Source organism: Semicossyphus pulcher, unplaced genomic scaffold, assembly GCF_022749685.1.
Source record: "Semicossyphus pulcher isolate SPU_LCO1_2020_fin unplaced genomic scaffold, fSemPul1.0.p SCAF_5, whole genome shotgun sequence".
Taxonomy (NCBI): Eukaryota; Metazoa; Chordata; class Actinopteri; order Labriformes; family Labridae; genus Semicossyphus; species Semicossyphus pulcher.
Window position 1 is genome coordinate 16,810,471 of NW_027211726.1, and position 18,583 is coordinate 16,829,053.

The window sequence follows — 18,583 nt, forward strand, 5'->3', positions numbered from 1 at the left end:
CTGCCTCTTACCTGTGTGTTGTGTGTGTTTTTTAGCTGTGTTAGCGTGTTACAAAGCTAGGTGTTTAAATGCATGCTCTCTGCCCGTGCCTGATATTAGTTTGTCGTCATCTTCAGTTTAATTTCAAATGCCTTTTTTGTCTATTCCTGTCCTTTACCCGCAGAAGAAGCCAGCCAGGCGGCGGTATGAAAACTACGGCATGTACTCGGATGATGACGCTAACAGTGATGCGTCGAGCGCCTGTTCGGAGAGGTCCTACAGCTCCAGGAACGGAGGAGCCATCCCCACCTACATGAGACAGACGGAAGACGTAGCTGAGGTAAGCAGTTACAAGAGTACAGCAGAAAACTTGCGTATAGAAGGCGTGTCTTTACACTGGCTCGAAGTGGGATTTTCAATAGCCTGCAAGTGCTATGGCTGTGACGATTATTATGATAGAGTCAGCCTCTGTAGTGTGAAGTGCAACATATCAATGATTTTATATATAGACTGCTCTCATACGAAATTGAAGCCGAAATAGCCCCTGTGACGGCCGCTGCCGTCTTGCACTGGTGACGTCATTTGGAGCCAGAGACTGCACAGTAGAGATCGGCGAGTGGAGCCGCCGTAGCCACCTTCGCTAACCAAAACACACTCTTGATTTAAACTCTTTAAACTTTAATGACTGTAGTGATTGTTTTAGTTACGTCTCCTCTCACAGTTCCTCCTCTACTCTGCTAATCGGGAACAGATCGGCTGCAGGAGCCGTATTTGTCGACAGAGCTGTCAATCATCCTTTTTACAGCGTCAAATAACTAATTAAAAATAAACTTGTCAGAAAAATGAGCACTTGGACGTAAATCAGCATGATAAGAACTAACTATAATGACAGAAAAAATGCTTGAGAAAAATGTATGTGACGTGTATTTTGATTTTATAGTTTGACTCATGTCCCATCTGATAACATGGAGGAGGCGGGCTTTATTACCTATACTGCAGCCAGTCAGCAGGGGGCACTAGAGATGTTTTGGCTTCACTTTTAGGGAGCTGTCATGTCGTCCATCTTTTTATACAGTCTATGGCATCATCATCATAAATGAGGAACACTCTCTCTGACCTTGATGTGTCCCCAATTTTCAGGATTTGGTTTGCCGTATGTCACCTGCTATGTACTTTGTTTCTGATTTAGCTGCTAGCTGCTTTTGAAACCCTCCCCGGTGGTGGGTCGCTTACATAGCAAGTCCTTCAAATGTCACAGCTCTAGATCTGGACGCCAATTCAGCTCAGTTACTCTCTCTGCTGCCAGCTTAAGGACAGAACAACAATACCCCCTTCCATTTTGTATTTGTTCACAACATTCCTGCCTCTATAAGCTGTGTTAAAGGGGCTTTAAATGTTGAAATGAAATTCCAGTACTTGTTACCTTAAACCCTTAAAACTTTTGTATGTGTCTCTGTTTTTGTGCCTCCTGCAGGTGCTAAACCGGTGTGCCAGTGCAAACTGGTCCGAGAGAAAGGAGGGGCTGTTGGGCCTACAGGCGCTGCTCAAGAACCAACGCACCCTCAGGTCAGCAACACACCAGACCAACGTGTTTTAAACGGCTTATTGATTTTTTTAGTTTTATCTAACTGTTTCTTGTTCAACCTGCAGTCGGGTAGAGCTGAAGAGGCTGTGCGAAATCTTCACCAGGATGTTCGCAGACCCTCACAGCAAGGTATGATTGCATGCAGCGCAAGTATTCACACACAGCCACAGCACACATTCATTTTTCACCCACTTTTATTTGACCTCGGTTCACATACTTTGTTTACCCCACCATCCTTCACTGTACCGGATTCTGCCAGAACAGAGACAAGGATCTACTTGTTAACTTACAGCTGTTAAATAGAGTCTTTAAGTAAAGTTTAAAGATGATGATAAACAGGTCATAATGTGTTCTCAGATGTACACACACATGGATACACACACTCAAACACAGGCATGCACAGTGTGCGACGGACTGTTTTCTAACGGCATGCCACGCCTGAGTTTGCGTGTGACCTCACACTCTCGTCCGCCCTCCTGCTGGATTGCTCTGTCACTGTTCAGCAGCCCATCCGCCGGCTGTGCTCACTGCATTCACTGCCACGCCCTCTCTTTTTTTCTCCCCTCCCTCCCCTCGCTGCAATCTCAAGCGACGACACTCACACAGACACACTTCAATATACACACGCATATTCGGGCTGCCAGCTCTCCTCTCTGACTAACCAGCTGCGGTTCGCCCTCTCTAACACTGCCACTTTTCTTGCGGCGTTTTTGTTTTTTTTGAGTGCCTCACACATGTCGTAAGGTGTGTGAGCCCCCCCCCTCCCCTCTCCTTCCCCCTCGTTTTTGACGTGTTTGACGATTTGATGAATTTCAGCGAGACTCCGGCAGGGTGTACGGCACGGCAGAATCCGGTATAAGCTCAGCCTCCTTCAAGGTACCGCATCACGCCATGGATTCTGCCTTCATCTGTTTCATTCCCACTTCTTCTTTCTCATCTCCTTTTATTCCAACTTCTCCCTCATTTTCAGTTCTTCTCTAGTGTGCACAAAACACCTCACATTGTAAAAGATGTTACTCTTCTCTATTTGTCTCTGTTTATATTTTGCAAATGTTTGATTTTAAGTGATTGTGAGCGAAACCTGGCACATTCAGGTGTTGTTGATGCGGATGCTAACAGATGTGTCTCTCTCTCCCCCATGCCTCCCCACTCTGGAACTCTCTGTAGAGAGTAAGTTTACCAAATCAGTGTTATTGTATTTAATGTGTTTGGATGAAAATCTGCTTCATTAATCTGATTGGATAACCAGTTACCAGGGCAAAGACCTAAACAATCACGCACTAACATGCCTCACATAAAGCTGCCTGCAGACAGTTATAGACGATCACCACACAGTGTGATTGGTGTTGTCGATTATTTGACTTTAATGTGATTCTAATAAGAAGAATATTTTGTATTAATTTGGGTGATTTAGGTTAAATTGGTGTGCTGTTGCAATGATGACTGAATAACCACTAACTTCACAATGGGAGCTAATGTCCTTCTCTTATATCTATTACGCTTCACCTCATCCTGTAAACCCTCATTATGCAGGGCTACTTGTATGCATGTGTGTGTGCATGAAACATGTGAATTGTTAAGTGGATGACTCCCATTTTGACCCCATCTCTGTTTATGTGTGCGTCTGTGTGTGTGTGTGTGTGTGTGTGTGTGTGTGTGTGCTCAGGTGTTCAGCATGTTCCTGGAGACGCTGGTAGATTTCATCATGGTCCATAAGGAGGATCTGCAGGACTGGTTGTTCGTCCTGCTCACGCAGCTGCTGAAGAAGATGGGAGCTGACCTGCTGGGCTCCGTACAGGCCAAAGTTCAGAGAGCCCTGGATATCACACGGTGGGTTTCACAGTGATGTGCAGACTGACATCAGGGCATTTGAGTTGTCTAGCCATGGTTTCATTAAATCCATTAAATCCATTTGTGTACGTGTCAAACCATCTGGTGGTTACTGGCGATCAATATACCGGTATAAAATGCAGAGGGAGGTATTTTTATTCTGTTATGGTGCTTTGATGGCACTATAATGTAGCTAAAGCAGACACAGACATGCGCTTTCATGATCGCCAGAGCAGCCGCCATCCTCACAACAATCAAGTTACCGTAGTGTAGCAGGACTGCAAACTCAACGTGGTGAAAACAGATGGGAGGCTATAATTTGTGTGTTTTTGAATGTTTCAAATGAAAATAAATTGAAATAGTGTTGAAATAACTTATATGCACCTTTTTATTAATAAATAGCTATAGAACACCTTTTTCCCTCTGCGAGACCCCCCAAGACAGACTACATCTTAAAGGGGGGGGGTATTAGGCTAATTTCAAGCTTCATATTTTCTTCTGTGATTACACTTAAACATTTTCTCACACTGGTGCCCTGTGCAGGCCCTCATACATCCTCTGCCTGACACGACTCAGTCAACTCTGTCCCTCTAAGAAACCCTGCCCCTACAAGCCCACTTTCCACTTCTGACTTTGTGATGTCACAAAGTGCGGCGTGTAGAAAAAAACAGTGTGAAACCTGGCGTTCACAGCAGCCTGCAGACTGAGCTGAGAAGCCTAGGAACTACTCCATCATACTTTAACCTACAGATTTGAAACTTCACCTACGTTTAGTCTGAACATCCAACATTGTATCATAATATATATGTCTTAAAATGTGAAACAGCAGAATACCCCCTCTTTAAATTCCGTTGCGACTTATATTTCGGATGCAGCGTTCAGCAATAAGAAGTGCATTCACTGATGCAATGATGCGTAACCCTATTTTTAAAATCTTCCAAGCTTATAAAATGCTCCAGTTTGAGGTGCTCCTTAACATAAATGATCAACACACCTAAAACATCCTTTCACTCTGGAAGTTCAATGTGAATTATGTATTTTTCCTTCTGACAGGGAGTCTTTCCCCAACGACCTCCAGTTCACCATTCTCATGAGGTTCACTGTGGACCAGACGCAGACGCCCAACCTGAAGGTAAATCACACGCTCAGTTAATGTTTGTGTGAGCGTGTGTGTGTGCATGTGTGTGCGTGTGTGTGTTCATATTAGAAATGGGCTGATTGTTTGTGTTAATGTCTGAGTCATGGAGGGGGGATGCGAGGGAAAGGATGAGCATACGGCTGGAAACTCAGAGACTGTGTAACCATGGTAACTGCTGCACTGATATGACCTCATGCCTGCACATGCCGGCGCTGCCTCCCAAAACCCCTGAATCCCGGGCTGTGATTGGTCGTGGTTTATTCGGCCTCTCCACTGGCTTTTTGCTCTGCTACAGTGTGGACACTCCCTTCAAGCTTTCCTCCTCCGACTCCTCATCCATCCTCCTTACTCCTCCTCCCTCTCTCACTAACCCTGCTGTTGGATACTCCACCAGTATCACCTCAGCTGTCCCTCACTCTGAGCTTTCCCTATCCCTTTACTTCTCCCTCCTGCTCCCCCTCCCACCCTTTCCTGCCCGATATGTCCCTGTTCACATATTTTTTGTTCCTTGTCAGTCTCCCTCTTCCTCTGCCTTTGTCTAGTCTCGGGCAAAGAAAGATGATCAGCACCACATTTTACCCTCCTGCACCATGAACATTTCTTGATTGAATTTCATTCATTAAGAAGTGGATGCATAAAGAATAACTGAGACCTACTCTTTGGCCCGAAGAAACTCTTAAACATTGTTTTCAGACTTTTAAATCGTTGTTTGGCTCCTAGCTTAGCCTTACAGCTTGTATCACAGGCTAGAGAATCAATCAATTAATCTTTATTTATACAGCGCCAAATCATATCCAAAGTTATCTCAAGACACTTTACAAAAAGAGCAGGTCTAGACCGTGCTCTTTTTTTACCTACTAAACCCCAACTGTAATCCACCATGAGCAATCTTTGGCAACATTTGGCAGCAGTAGCCGGAAAAACTTCCCTTCAAAAGGCAGAAACCTCGAGCAGGACCAGGCTCAAGAACAGCTTAAAAATATAAAAGACAATAAGATAGATAATAGATAATAATAATTGTAGCAATTAAAGTCAACAGGTCCGTTATTACCAGGGAATGGCAACATGACAGTAAATACACTATAAGAAGGTAGAAACGTTTGTAAGTGATGTTGCAAATCAACAAGCACAAACATTGTTGAATTTACACTATTTGGAAAACATAATTATATAACAGAGCTTTTTGTTATTTTATTTTGTAAACAATTTTTCAATTGAGTTTCCAAAAATACAGCTCTAGAAAAAATTAAGAGACCACTGCAAATGTTCCTTATATCAGCAGCTCTCTCTTCATGTCATGGAGCCCAATCCAGATCTGAACCACTGGAAGCCTCCTGAAAGTGATCAAGAGGAAGATCACAAGCCATCGAACAAACCGAGCTGCTTAAATCTACAATGTTACAATTTCATTTAGCAGACGCTTTTGTTTAAAGCAACGTACATCTGAGAGTTATTATAGCACAAGCAACAATCAAGACAGGAGGGAACAGGTGCAGACAGGCAGTGCACAGGGCGATTTTTGCACCAAGTGTGGCCTAACGTCACCCAACAGCTATGTAAGAGCAGGTGGAGAGCATGCCGAGACGCATGAAAGCTATAAACAAGAAAACAGGGTATTCCACCAGATATAGATTTTTTTTTATTTTTTTTATCTAGGTTTATTGGATAGGAAAGCTGAAGATAGACAGGAAATATGGGGAGTAGAGAGTGGAGGAAGACATGCACCAAATGATCGGCAGACCGGGAGTCGAACCTGCGATCGGTGCGTCGAGGACTGTAGCCTCTGTATGTGGGGCGCCTGCTCTAACAACTGAGCTAAACCAGCGCACCCAGATATAAATTTTGAACTCTTCCTGAGTTAAAACATTATATTCTGTTGTTTAAAAATTAACATGAGCTTGTTTTCTTTGCATTATTGAAGATCTAAAAAACATATTTTTTCGATTATTCGTCATTTTCTGCAATATAGAACCTAAATGGGAATATTTTGTTTGGAAGTAGGGAGAAATCTTGTTTACATTAAATCAAAAGTTCACTTTACACAAACACAAACCTATAAATTGAAGAACCAGAGAAAAAAATATTTGCAGTGGTCTCTTAATTTTTCCCCGAGCTTCATTTTTTCCGAGTTTTTACATAAATAACAATACACAATAAAAATGCAAAACCAGCCTAAAGATTCTGCCTGTGTGAGGTCCATAAAACAATGTTTAAAGTCAATTCTGACAATAGATAAAAACAATTCAGCACCTAAGCAGTCAACTATTGCATGAAGCCTCATAAACCAATTTAAGTTGATTGCTCTCCATCACAGCTCATTGCTGCCATCATGTGGTAGCATTGGGTAGAACCAGATTCTCTAAATAAATTATTAAAACATCGCCCAACGTTCCCATCTTTTTACTCCTCTTAAACTCTCTGCACCCTCCCTTCCTCCCTGCCTCCCTCCCTCCCTCCTACTTCCTTTACCCTTTTGCCCCCCCTGCCCTCCCCCTGTCCCCGTCTCCCTTTCTGTCTCCGTTGATTGACGCGGTACTTCTCCTCTCTCTCTCTGAAGCCTGTGCGGAGCTCGTGTTGCGGGCGAGGGCGAGGCAGGGGAGGGTCCGGGGTAAAATTGTTCCCCCCCAGAGCGCGGCGCCACGCCTGCTCTCTAGACGAGCAGGCCGCAGCCTGGAGCCAGTCCTCCCAGGTCAGTGCGCTCCGGGGGGAGCAATTATATGGCGCGCACGACGCTGCTAAGTGATTTGGAGGAAGTTCTGGTCCTCGAGGTGCAAATGTAGAGAGACGGAGGAGGAGAGAGATTTAGAGGACAATGAGGGCAGGAGTCAGTTGTTGTGGCATCTTCTGAGCCTGCGGTGGATGTTTGCATCATAAGTTCCTTTTTTCTTTTTGTCTTTTCTCATCTTTTTCCATTTAATTGATTTGTATTCTGACATCATAGAGCATGACCATGGATGCACTTTGATTTATGGCACTGATTCATCAGATTCTTTCATTTTCAGACCTGCAAGAGATTCACAATCTGCTGTGGTAGTACATGCTAACTGTGTTAGTCTTTTTCTCATGTGTGTGTGTAATTTTGTTTTTACTGTATTTGGGTTTTCACAGGTGAATATTGGCCATGCAGTTTATTTGTCATCAATCAATCACTACTAATGATGTTTATAAATGTGTGTTTTTGTATCGCAGGTGAAGGTGGCCATTCTGAAGTACATCGAGACGCTGACGTTACAGATGGAAGCTCCAGACTTTGTGAACTCCAGTGAGACTCGGCTGGCCGTCTCGCGCATCATCACCTGGACGACTGATCTTAAGAGCTCTGATCTCAGAAAGGTGAAACACAAACCTGACGTGGCTTTCATTCACTCAGGAGAGACAGCGGGAGAACACCTTTTTAACACACTGATTGTGTGTGTGTTACAGGCGGCCCAGTCGGTGCTGATCTCTCTGTTCCAGCTCAACACTCCAGAGTTCACCATGCTGCTGGCCGCTCTGCCCAAATCCTTCCAGGACGGAGCCACCAAGCTGCTTCAGAACCATCTGAAGAACACTGGCAACGTTGCACAGGTAAAACACACCGACTCAGACGCACATGGTACGCTGCGCTTTCAAACATTATACTCTTAACTTTAATGCCTTACTGATCTCTGACTTTTTTTCCATCACCTCATCAGGCACCAATGGGCAGCCCTTTGACGCGCCACACCCCTCGATCTCCTGCCAGCTGGTCCAGCCCGGTCACCTCCCCCACCAACACCTCCCAGAACACCCCCTCACCAAGGTAACACACACACATAGACGAAGACACTCTGGGAAAATTATTAATTAAATAAGCACCAGTGCAAGACAAGATGTAGTTAGAGTAGGGGGAAAAAAGAGACTTAAAGATTAAACCATATTATTGTGTTATGAATACAAGATTTACACTGTTTTTGAAGTCTTATATTTGTTTCACAATTATCACAACACTGAGGGTAGATTTAAGCACGTCGATGGCTCAGTGTCCTCTGTTTTCTTTTGTGCAGTGCTTTTGACTACGACACAGAGAACATGAACTCGGAGGACATCTACAGCTCGCTGAAAGGTGTCACCGAGGCCATCCAGAACTTCAGCGTCCGCAGCCAAGAGGACATGAATGACCCGGTCCAACGGCGGGAGGGAGAGGAGGTCAGTAGAGCAGACGGATGGATGTTTGTTGTTTTGATGCGTATGTACATCAGTGAGTCACATGTGGTTAGGTGCCATTTTCTCGCTCGGGCTCTTGGTGACAGGACTTTGAACGAGAGCAAAAGTGAAACATTTACAGATGTTTTGCGTCCGTTTTTTCTAGGTTTCACACTTTTCTGCTTTAGTTAAGGAGCTAATGAAATAAGACAACAGAAAAAGAGGAGGTGTCAGGGGAAAGCAGGAGGGAAAGATATCATTGTCCAATCCTACGTTAGCAACCGTAACTAGGCACGGGAGGCCTGTCAAGCTTTCAGAACAAGGAGAAATGTCGAAACGGTGTGCATGTGAAATCCGACAGCAGATATCCTCAAAGTTTATAGGGGGGTGTCATATTTTAAACTCAAGAGGAGAGATGTGGGACATGGATTAAAAATTATGGAAGACAGTCAACTGGTCTCTGCTTGCGATCCTGTCTGGCCTTCGCTACCACCGCCGATGATACCTGCACAGCCTTTATTTTGCTACCCCCTGGTCTGTGCCATTGTTATGGCAAACTTGTCTGCTGTGCTTTTAGAAGATCCAGTGTGTGGATGAAGCCCACGATATGCGAGCAACATTCTGACGCGCTTTAAATCAAATGAATAAGTGGGATAATACAGGAGGCAAAAACATATTAGATAATGAAAGTTACAGAGAGTCATAACTAAACATTAGCTTAAAATAAGACGATACATTGACTCAGCCTGCTGTTCAAGAACATTGTTGTTCCTTTATATGATTGTCCTTAACATGGATTGTGAAGACGTGGGGTGCCTGATGCTTGCATTTGGACCGGTGAGCTTCTGCCTCGGATTTTTATGTCCTCTTCATTCTCAGCACTCTTATATTATTATATCTTATATTCTGGATGTAGACTTCAAATGCGTGTTGTCGTCCTTTCTGTTGCCTTCTCTCTGATATCTGGGAACTATTTTATCAGAAATGTGCTATTATTTCCTTTGGAACATCTCTCAGTGTATAATATTTACATGCCAGTGCAAAGCTTGACAGGCGTAGCAACAGTAACCAAGGGAGGCGGGACTTTTATCCCCCATCTTATTTTATGTACCGCAGTGCAGCAGTGGGGCAATAAGCTTCAACACTGACAGATATATAGACATATATATCAATATTGCTACAGCACAGAAGCTCTGCTGTGTGATGTTAACACTGTACACACATTGGTCCAGCACACAGCCGGTCCTGTTCAGGCAGATACATAATGATGCCTTTGATTTGGTACAAAACCCAAACTGTGTATTTCATAGCTTTCATAGACTAAATTTAAACAATTCGCACTCTTCTTCTCAAACTGCAGCGTTTAATGCTGCGGTGACACAAGCGTCAGATCACCCTTTTCACACAGAGACTGCAAGGCTCCACCACTTACACTCGCACCGTTACGCCTCTGTTACTACCTCCGACGCTAGCTGAGAAGCGGAACAACTTTGTCCCGCCTTTCCACCTCTGACTTTTACACATAGCCTCTTTCCCACTGGTCGAAAAACCCACCTTTTTGGCTTAATGGGAAAGGTTACAATCGGCATTCAGACTCTGCAGGAGACCCGGGTAATTATCGCCTCGGCTCCGATCGGCATTGATGGGAACCCAAAACCCCTGTCAACACGCTAATCTCCGCCCCCTTTCCTGCGCGATGCTATGCTCCGTCTGTAACTTCTGCGACTCCTTGTCCTCAGCTACTTCCGCCCGTCTCCGTCGGAGCAGCGCTCGAACATCGCTCCAAATTTGTCGCTGCCGAGTTTGATGAACAGACTGAATGAGTTATAGATACAATAAAGACATAACCACCGTAACATCTTCACTGTTTATTAACCCTGTTTCGGGCACATTTGTGACGTCAGAAGGTGACGCAGCAGAAAAGAGACCGACAGGAGTATACTTCACTGGCAATGGGAACGGAGACAATCAGAATTAAAGTGGGTCTTCCTAGATCTGAAAAACCTGCGCCAACACGCTAAATTTAGGAACAGAGGCCTAACAGTCCTATCTTGAACGGGCTGCGTAAAAGGGGCTAATGACAAAGAGAAGTTGGCCTGTGGCGAGTTTATAGGCATTATAAACTTTAACCTCCAAGGATAAATCGATAACAAAAAAAGCATTATAAGGTACCATTCAGTAGCATGTAAGGTCATTAATCAATACTATGCTAATCCTTAAAAAAAAGGGGGTAGAGACTGATAGAGAAAGTTGGTGACACAAGTACCACCAGTGGAAAAATCAGTCTGGCGTCCTGCTGAGTTGTGGTCCTGTTTCGCCTTACAGGATGTTTTCCAAGACTTGCAAAGGCCTAAACACACACACACACACACACACACACACACACACACACACAGCCACACACGCAAACAAACATAGCTACCTTTATGAAATGTATGTGACCCTGACATCTGATCCGTCCCTCGAGTTCCCCCCTCTCCCCCTGCAGCGTGGGACCCGAGAGCACTACATTAAGTGTTTATGGGACAGAAGGCTGTAAACGTAATAATCTTCATCCACTGATGAAAACATGTTTATTGTTTGTTGGCTGAAAATCACACTGAGAGGATTTTCCCCACAAGATTCTTCCCTTTAATGTGTTAACGTGTCGTCTCAATGCTCTGCTTGTTCAGTTTAAATTTATGACTCCAGACGTCATGCTAGGTCTTCTTGCGGTCCCTCCCATCAGCCCCAGACCCTTTTAGGACATGGTGTCCTCTAGTACAGAGGTGTGACCTCCTGACATTTTCCCTGGGAGGTGCATCTGAAATCTAACCTGCCACGCATGTCATCAGCCTGCCAGTCACAGCGCACCTGACTCCTCAAACAGGCCCTCACATCCTGGCATTCAGTGGTTTGAGAGTAAATATACACAGAAACAAGAGCAGCTAGAAACTCTTCACCCTGTTCTACTTCTAATCTTCTTCAACAAAATGTCATTAACAAAGGAAGCCACATTTTCCTCTTCAAGTGCTTGTCTCCTTTGTTTTAAATGTCTGTACCTGCTGTTGTATCACTGCAGGGGGACAGTGGGACCGACCGAGTGTCGGACTTTGTGGACGGAGGCCGCATGGCTCTGGACAACAAGACTTCCCTCCTCAACACCCCCCTGCTCTCCTCCAGCCCTCGAGGAGCCCGCGAGCACTTCTCCGACTCTCCCTTCAAACACAGTCGCAAAGACACCAGCATGGACGACTCTGAGCAGCTCACGGATGGTACAAAAAACATACTGAATGAAAAAACACACAAACAAGCACCAAACAAAACAAATCACAACAAAATAATGTTGTGTTATTTTGTGTCAAACAGATAGCAGCCTGGACCAGTCAGAGCTGGTGGCGGAGTTGCTGAAAGAGTTGTCCAATCACAACGAGCGCATCGAGGAGAGGAAGGAGGCATTGTGCGAACTGCTCAAGCTGATTCGTGAAAACACCCTGCAGGTGTGGGACGAACATTTCAAGACCATCCTGCTGCTCCTGCTGGAGACGATGGGTGACAGAGAGGTACGCGCGCTCGCTGCGTTTCTGCGATAAAACGACACAGCGCTGAATATGTTTCCTTTTTTAACTTGAATGCTTGTAATTCTCCCAGCATTTGATCCGAACGCTGGCTCTGCGGGTGCTGAGGGAGATTCTCAGCAAGCAGCCCTGGAGGTTCAAAAACTACGCAGAGCTCACCATCATGAAGGCGCTGGAGGCTCACAAAGACCCCCACAAAGAGGTATGCACACACGCCGATTAGCGCAGTCAGTGTGATCAGAGAGGAATTCATTGTTTGATATACAAATGATTGTTCGTGCGTGTTCCTGCAGGTGGTAAGAGCAGCGGAGGAAACGGCGGCCATGTTGGCTTTGTCCATCAGCCCGGACCAGTGTATCAAGGTGTTGTGTCCCATCATCCAGTCAGCTGACTACCCCATCAACCTGGCCGCCATCAAGATGCAGACCAAAGTGGTGGAGAGGATTCCCCGCGAGGGCCTGATCAGCCTGCTGCCAGAGATAGTGCCAGGACTCATACAGGTAACACACACACACACACACACTCATCATGTATTTAACACAATTGACTTCCTTTTGCTGGTGAAAATCACAATATAGCACTATCAGAAGTATAATTTTTCATCTTTTAGATTGTTAAACTAATGCTACCGACCAAACATTCCTACACGAACTCACTGTGAGCTGTTTGTTTTGTGTCCTCATTGTAATTTAATCTAATCTGGTTGAACAGGGTTACGACAACTCTGAGAGCAGTGTGAGGAAAGCCTGTGTGTTCTGCTTGGTGGCCATTTACGCAGTGATCGGGGAGGACCTCAAACCGCACCTCAGCCAGCTCTCCAGCAGCAAGGTAACCACGACTACAGAGCAAAAGGGTCATGTGACATTTCTTGCAGTTTGTTTTATTTTAATCTGTTTTTATAACGCCTCTTTCTCTATTGAAACTACGACTGGATTTTCCTTCTGCACTCATGTTACTATTATGATAACTGTATTTATAGTGTCTGATGTAAGCCAGTTTATTGTCGTCAGATTCATCACCCATCAGTTAGGCAAAAGTGATGTGACAGGAACAGAGTCATGTTACTTTTAAAGTAATTTGTTACGTTACTGCGTTACCTACTGAGAAAAGGAACACGTTAGAGAACTCTTGCACTGCCAATATTTGAAACTGACCCCTTTGCGACTCGTTACACATGTCGGTTATATTGTCAGGACGGCGTGCAGCCTACTGTACATCTACCTTTGAGTGTATTGACACTACTGTCATTGCAGCCTAGATTACCCATAATCTGTAACTCTGCAGCCTAATAACAGGAATGACAGATGCAATATAACCTTAACAGCTCTTTATTATGCTAACAATGACAGCAAACTGGGCAGAGGCAAACAGTATTAGGCACAGCTGTTTCAATGACAACAATACAACACAGGCTCTTAGTCGCGACCAGTGTTGTGGAGCTGTGTTTAGCTCTTGGCAGCTGACAAGCACTTATCCTCCAGACACAACTTACATTTCACCATGCTGTTGCTCTTATCCTTTTAGGCCAAAAATATGTGTGTGTGAATATTCCCACAAAGTAAACACTGTCCTCTCTACCATCTCGCTAGTTGAGTTAGCCAACATGTGCACTGACACAGCTGTGTTTACCTTCTGTTGGTACATAAGTACTTGAATTGTAAAAGTAACACGTTGCATTACTCATTGGAACAGAAAAGTAATCTGAGTACTCTAACAGATTACTTTGTAACGCTTTACCCCCAACACATGACAGGAAGCCACGGTTGTAGTGAACCAAAGAAAATCTTGTTCAAATAAAATTTTGCTTGGAACAAATCGATTGGTCGATGGGGAATAAAACCCTGCAGGTTATTTACTCTACAAACCTATAGAAAACAGGGGGGTGAGAATGTGTGCTTACTATGCTTATTAGGTTGTGAGTTTTTGCTTCCCGTCTTGTCTAATAGTCTATTAAAGCATGCACTATATAAAGGTATAAAATATATTTGAATATTTTTCGTTCAACTAGGGAAATTCATAGTATAGCCTGTCACTTTTAAAACATTTAGGTACAGAAGGTCTGCATCCAACCTCAAAAACAATTGATAAAGAAACTCTTTCCTCCCCTTGTGAAACAAACACCACCGGTTGTTCGACCAATGAGAATTCGGTCAGTGAAAGCTACATTGTGGGGTCAGCTCAACATTGCTAATATAATAAAGTCAAAATATAAACATGCGTCACGTGGTACATTTAAATCTAAGATGGAATAACTTGATTGTAAGACAAAGATCTTTCACGATGACGGGAAAATAACGACACGTTTGTAACCAACAGAATTCCCCCCTCAGCATGCACCTCGTATGACTTCCTCACAACCCAGAGACTTACATTTACACATCTGTTCTCTGTCTGTGTTTCTGTCCGCAGCTGAAGCTGCTGAATCTGTACATCAAGCGCGCCCAGTCCGGCTCCAGCGGCAGTGAACCCCCGTCCGAGGGCCTATAGGAGACAACAGCGCCCTCCCACAGGGCAACTACAGAACTACAACTCTGCCCACCAAAACCATAAACGTCTTCATGAGCTCACACGCACACAGGCCGAGAACAAAACACACATCCTAACATTCGTCGAGACTGCTTACATCCTCATGTACACACACACACACACACACACGCACATGGGTACACACAGTCCTCATACATTTCCTGTTTGGTGCAGAAGAGAGGAGTGTTGTAGTTCTCCCTGACAGCGCCGAGGATCTCCCCCGACTGAACCGAACCCTTACATTTGCATTAAACATGAACAGATAACACACACTCAGTCACCCAGGTTTGCCACTAATCACTCAAGGATGAAGATATTAAATGTCCGTCCTCTCCACCTCCTTTATTTCTCAAAAAGAACAGTTTCCCCTCTGAGTAACCTCTTGATGTCAACAGGAAGTGGTGCAACTGCATGGATCTCATATATTTGGGGGGGTGGGGCTAAGGTTCATTGGGGCGGGGCTGAGACAAACGAATGGTGCCGCCTTTGTGTCTTTCCTGAACAGAGAGTAACCGGGGCCAGGTAGACAGGAATGTAAATTTACATTGTGTCATAGTTTGGGTTTATTTTACGCCATGAGTTTTTACTGCAGCAGTTTTTAATGTCTGGAGTTTTCTCTCTCTCTCTCTCTCTCACACACACACACACACACACACACACACACACTTTCTCTCTCTCAGAAAGGTGCTGATGAGCCTAAAAGGTACGACCGAGCAGCCCCGCGCAGCACTAACACACACACACAGTCACAGCGGGTCACGCCTGCTCTAACAAAAACAGAACATCAGGCAGATCCCAAAGTAAAGGAGGCGTTGTGTGCTTGGCTATGCATGAGACTAAATTTTAAAAAGAACTTTTTATTGGCGACAGTCGGAGTCAGTGTGACTGGGGTTTTAAATTAATGTGAACAAAGTCCGCCCCTTTCAGAAAAGCCCATGGTGTCCTCCGTTTCTCCCGGCTCATCTTGGATCAGTCTGGGCGACGTGGGGAGGAAACGAGGAAGACGAGTGCGTGCTGCTTACTACATGAAGTATGACAGGACATGGCTTCTTATCACATAGTGGATATGTATCTATATATGATATTAAAATGGATTATCCAATAACTGTCATTTAGGAGAGTCCCCTGGGGGGTGCACATGCGCACCTGTGCCCATCCTTGTTTTTATTTTCTCTCTCTCTCTTTGTTGCGCGTGCCGTAGTCTCTCTCACACTTATGTTTTTCTCTGCTGAGAAACTTGTAGAAATGTATTATTTACAGCTCTGAAAAAAAAAATCGGTCATGTCACCATTTTCTCTTCTCCTCTTCATCGTGTCTTTCTTTCCTTCCTCTTCTTGTAACATTCTAGTTTCCACTGTTGTGTTTCCTCTGTGCATTTACAAAGCTGTGCTTACAATAAAATGAAGAACTTGTACAGATCATGAGAAGAACGACCTCTTTTGGTTTTTGCCGAGGAGAAGAGCGTCATGGTGAAAGAGTGGGTGGAAGTTAATGACAAAGGGGTTATGTTAAACATGGTGGTCTTTATTTATTGCAGTGCTCACCATTAAGTTCAACAAAATACATTTTGGTAGTTAACCCAGTATCAGAGGCAAAACCCTCTAAGGTTTATCTTTTAAAGATCTGCTCTTCCCACCTGTACCTTAAACGAGATGCATTGGTATTTAAAACATTTAAGTTGGGGCGAGATCATCCTTGAGTTAATTCATCTGCGGTACAAGATGATAAAGAAGGATCAGACTGAAAGAAATGTGTCTCTTATTTTAGGCTTTTACTTTTCCCTTTTTGGGCGTCTAAACACCAGACAGAAGTGTGTATAACCCAGGATGAGTGGTTGTTGGGACACTTTAATTCATTTAATATTTGTATTGTTTCTCTGCCCATTGACTATCAAGGTTTCTTAATTCTGTTTTATCCTCTTAAAGATAAAAGCATCAAATCATTACAAGTGATAGGGAGTCACATTATATTAAACAACCAATAGATTTATAAACTTATAGTTTTGTCTGTTTCTGCCTGGATTGTTAATAATTTGCAGAGCAGAACAGCTGTGGCCAGAAAACCTGCTGGAAAATCTGCACAGCAAGTGCAAGTTAATAAAGTGGACTAATCCAGACCTGTGGTTAAAATATAACAATATGTCTTATTCAACATAGCTATTTGAGAAACCAGTGTTGAATTTCATGTCTGAGTATTTTCTGTCTGGGCTGTAAATTTAGGTGCAGCTAAAGACGGTCTCAGATACAGTACCAGCCTGACCTGCCTGCACTCTTTACAGCCAATAACGCTGCAGTTTATACACGACCTGTCCACAAAAAAGCTCCCAAATTTAGCAGATCTATCGTCTTATTTACATAAAGCAACTGCAAGTACATATACTCAATAGCTATACTTATTTACAGTTTGAGGTACTTGTACTTTACTGTGGTATTTGCATCTTATACAACTTTATGTCTTTTTTTGTTCTATTCAGCGAGAAATACCATTACATTACTTGCAGATTAAATTTAATGTGCAAGAAAGGACCATATTATAAAATAAAAGATATTGATAAAATAATTTAAAAATGTATATAAAGTATATAACTATGTATGCTAGCTACAAATTAAAGAATCAGTAATGTAATTTATTTTGGCTCCTTGTCTGATAATACTTTAATATTTATAGATAGTAATTAAAAAGGTTTAAACTTAAGAAGGCCCTTTTATGTTTTAAAAGCTAGGTTTTCCAAATACACTTTATCTCTAATCTTTTCTGCGTTTTGCACCATCGCGGAGTCTGTTTATCTTGAATTGTCTCAGCAGTCAGACCGTGTTGCAATGAGGCGGGTCTTCCCCCCCCCATGGGCCAAAATAGCTCGTGCACTCCTGCTCCGAAAAAAAACCTTGCGCCACGTTCAGGGTCCGACCGGTGGATAATAATTGACCAGATAACAAGTCTACAACCAGCCTCTGTGGAGCAAACTCCTCTTCCAGCATTGACATGACACTACCATGAGCTGCTGTCTGGACCTCGTCGGTACCGGGCTGAGTCGTGTTGATTAGGAGTGAGACAGGTGCTGTAGGGACACGATGTTGTTCTGGCAGCCATACACTGAAAACTTCCGAGCCACCGTACAGAGAGACGGTGACTGCAGCTACACACGGTATGAACCTCATAAATCTGAAAGTGAAATGTGTATTTTGTTTAATTTATGGCCTCTAACGATGATTTTCAGTTGTCTATAAGTTAATTAGTAACTATTAAGTGTATTGCTTTTACTTTTGAGCCATTTTACCGTGGGAACATGATATATATTTTGCTTGAAAAGCAGGGAGTTGGGATCATATATCTTTAAGTATTATTATCTCAAGCGTTTATCTTTGTTGTCAGTATTTGGCAAGTAATGTATCACCATCAGTGACTCTTTAAAGGACGTAGAGTGTATACAGCATAATAAACTTAAGGACAGAAAATACTTAACATAAAACAACTATATAAACATCTGAGTAGTTCTCATGTATCATTTTTTCTATTTCTTTTTTAAATATACCTACACCTATTTGCAGAACTAGACATTTTACTTGAAAAAACACAAATGAGGGTTGTGTCTTTATACATTTACACTTATGGATAAAAAAAATATATCCAAAAATAATTAAAGTAGAATTTTTGTGATACCATGTGTAATATAATTTTACTGGTAATATTGGATTTGGTTTTATTTATTTATTTATTTATTTATTTATTTTAAAGCAAATAATACATATAACACCAGAAAGTATTGCTATAAAGACAAAATAATATTTTTGACAGTGATTATGA

At 43.3% G+C, this 18,583-nt stretch overlaps 1 protein-coding gene across 1 annotated transcript in view; it reads left to right on the plus strand.

Moving 5' to 3' along the window:
* Positions 1 to 16,209, plus strand: part of clasp2 (cytoplasmic linker associated protein 2) — a 63,162-nt gene extending 46,953 nt beyond the window's left edge. Inside the window, exons 30-46 of the mRNA XM_069681021.1 lie at positions 164 to 319; positions 1,454 to 1,545; positions 1,630 to 1,693; positions 2,381 to 2,440; positions 2,732 to 2,734; positions 3,231 to 3,394; positions 4,448 to 4,526; positions 7,722 to 7,865; positions 7,956 to 8,099; positions 8,207 to 8,313; positions 8,558 to 8,699; positions 11,758 to 11,950; positions 12,045 to 12,238; positions 12,327 to 12,455; positions 12,547 to 12,753; positions 12,965 to 13,081; positions 14,663 to 16,209. Coding sequence (XP_069537122.1) covers positions 164 to 319; positions 1,454 to 1,545; positions 1,630 to 1,693; positions 2,381 to 2,440; positions 2,732 to 2,734; positions 3,231 to 3,394; positions 4,448 to 4,526; positions 7,722 to 7,865; positions 7,956 to 8,099; positions 8,207 to 8,313; positions 8,558 to 8,699; positions 11,758 to 11,950; positions 12,045 to 12,238; positions 12,327 to 12,455; positions 12,547 to 12,753; positions 12,965 to 13,081; positions 14,663 to 14,740 — 2,073 coding nt within the window. The 3' untranslated portion in view covers positions 14,741 to 16,209. The remainder of the gene's footprint in view (positions 1 to 163; positions 320 to 1,453; positions 1,546 to 1,629; positions 1,694 to 2,380; positions 2,441 to 2,731; positions 2,735 to 3,230; positions 3,395 to 4,447; positions 4,527 to 7,721; positions 7,866 to 7,955; positions 8,100 to 8,206; positions 8,314 to 8,557; positions 8,700 to 11,757; positions 11,951 to 12,044; positions 12,239 to 12,326; positions 12,456 to 12,546; positions 12,754 to 12,964; positions 13,082 to 14,662) is intronic.
* Positions 16,210 to 18,583: the final 2,374 nt, after the last annotated feature.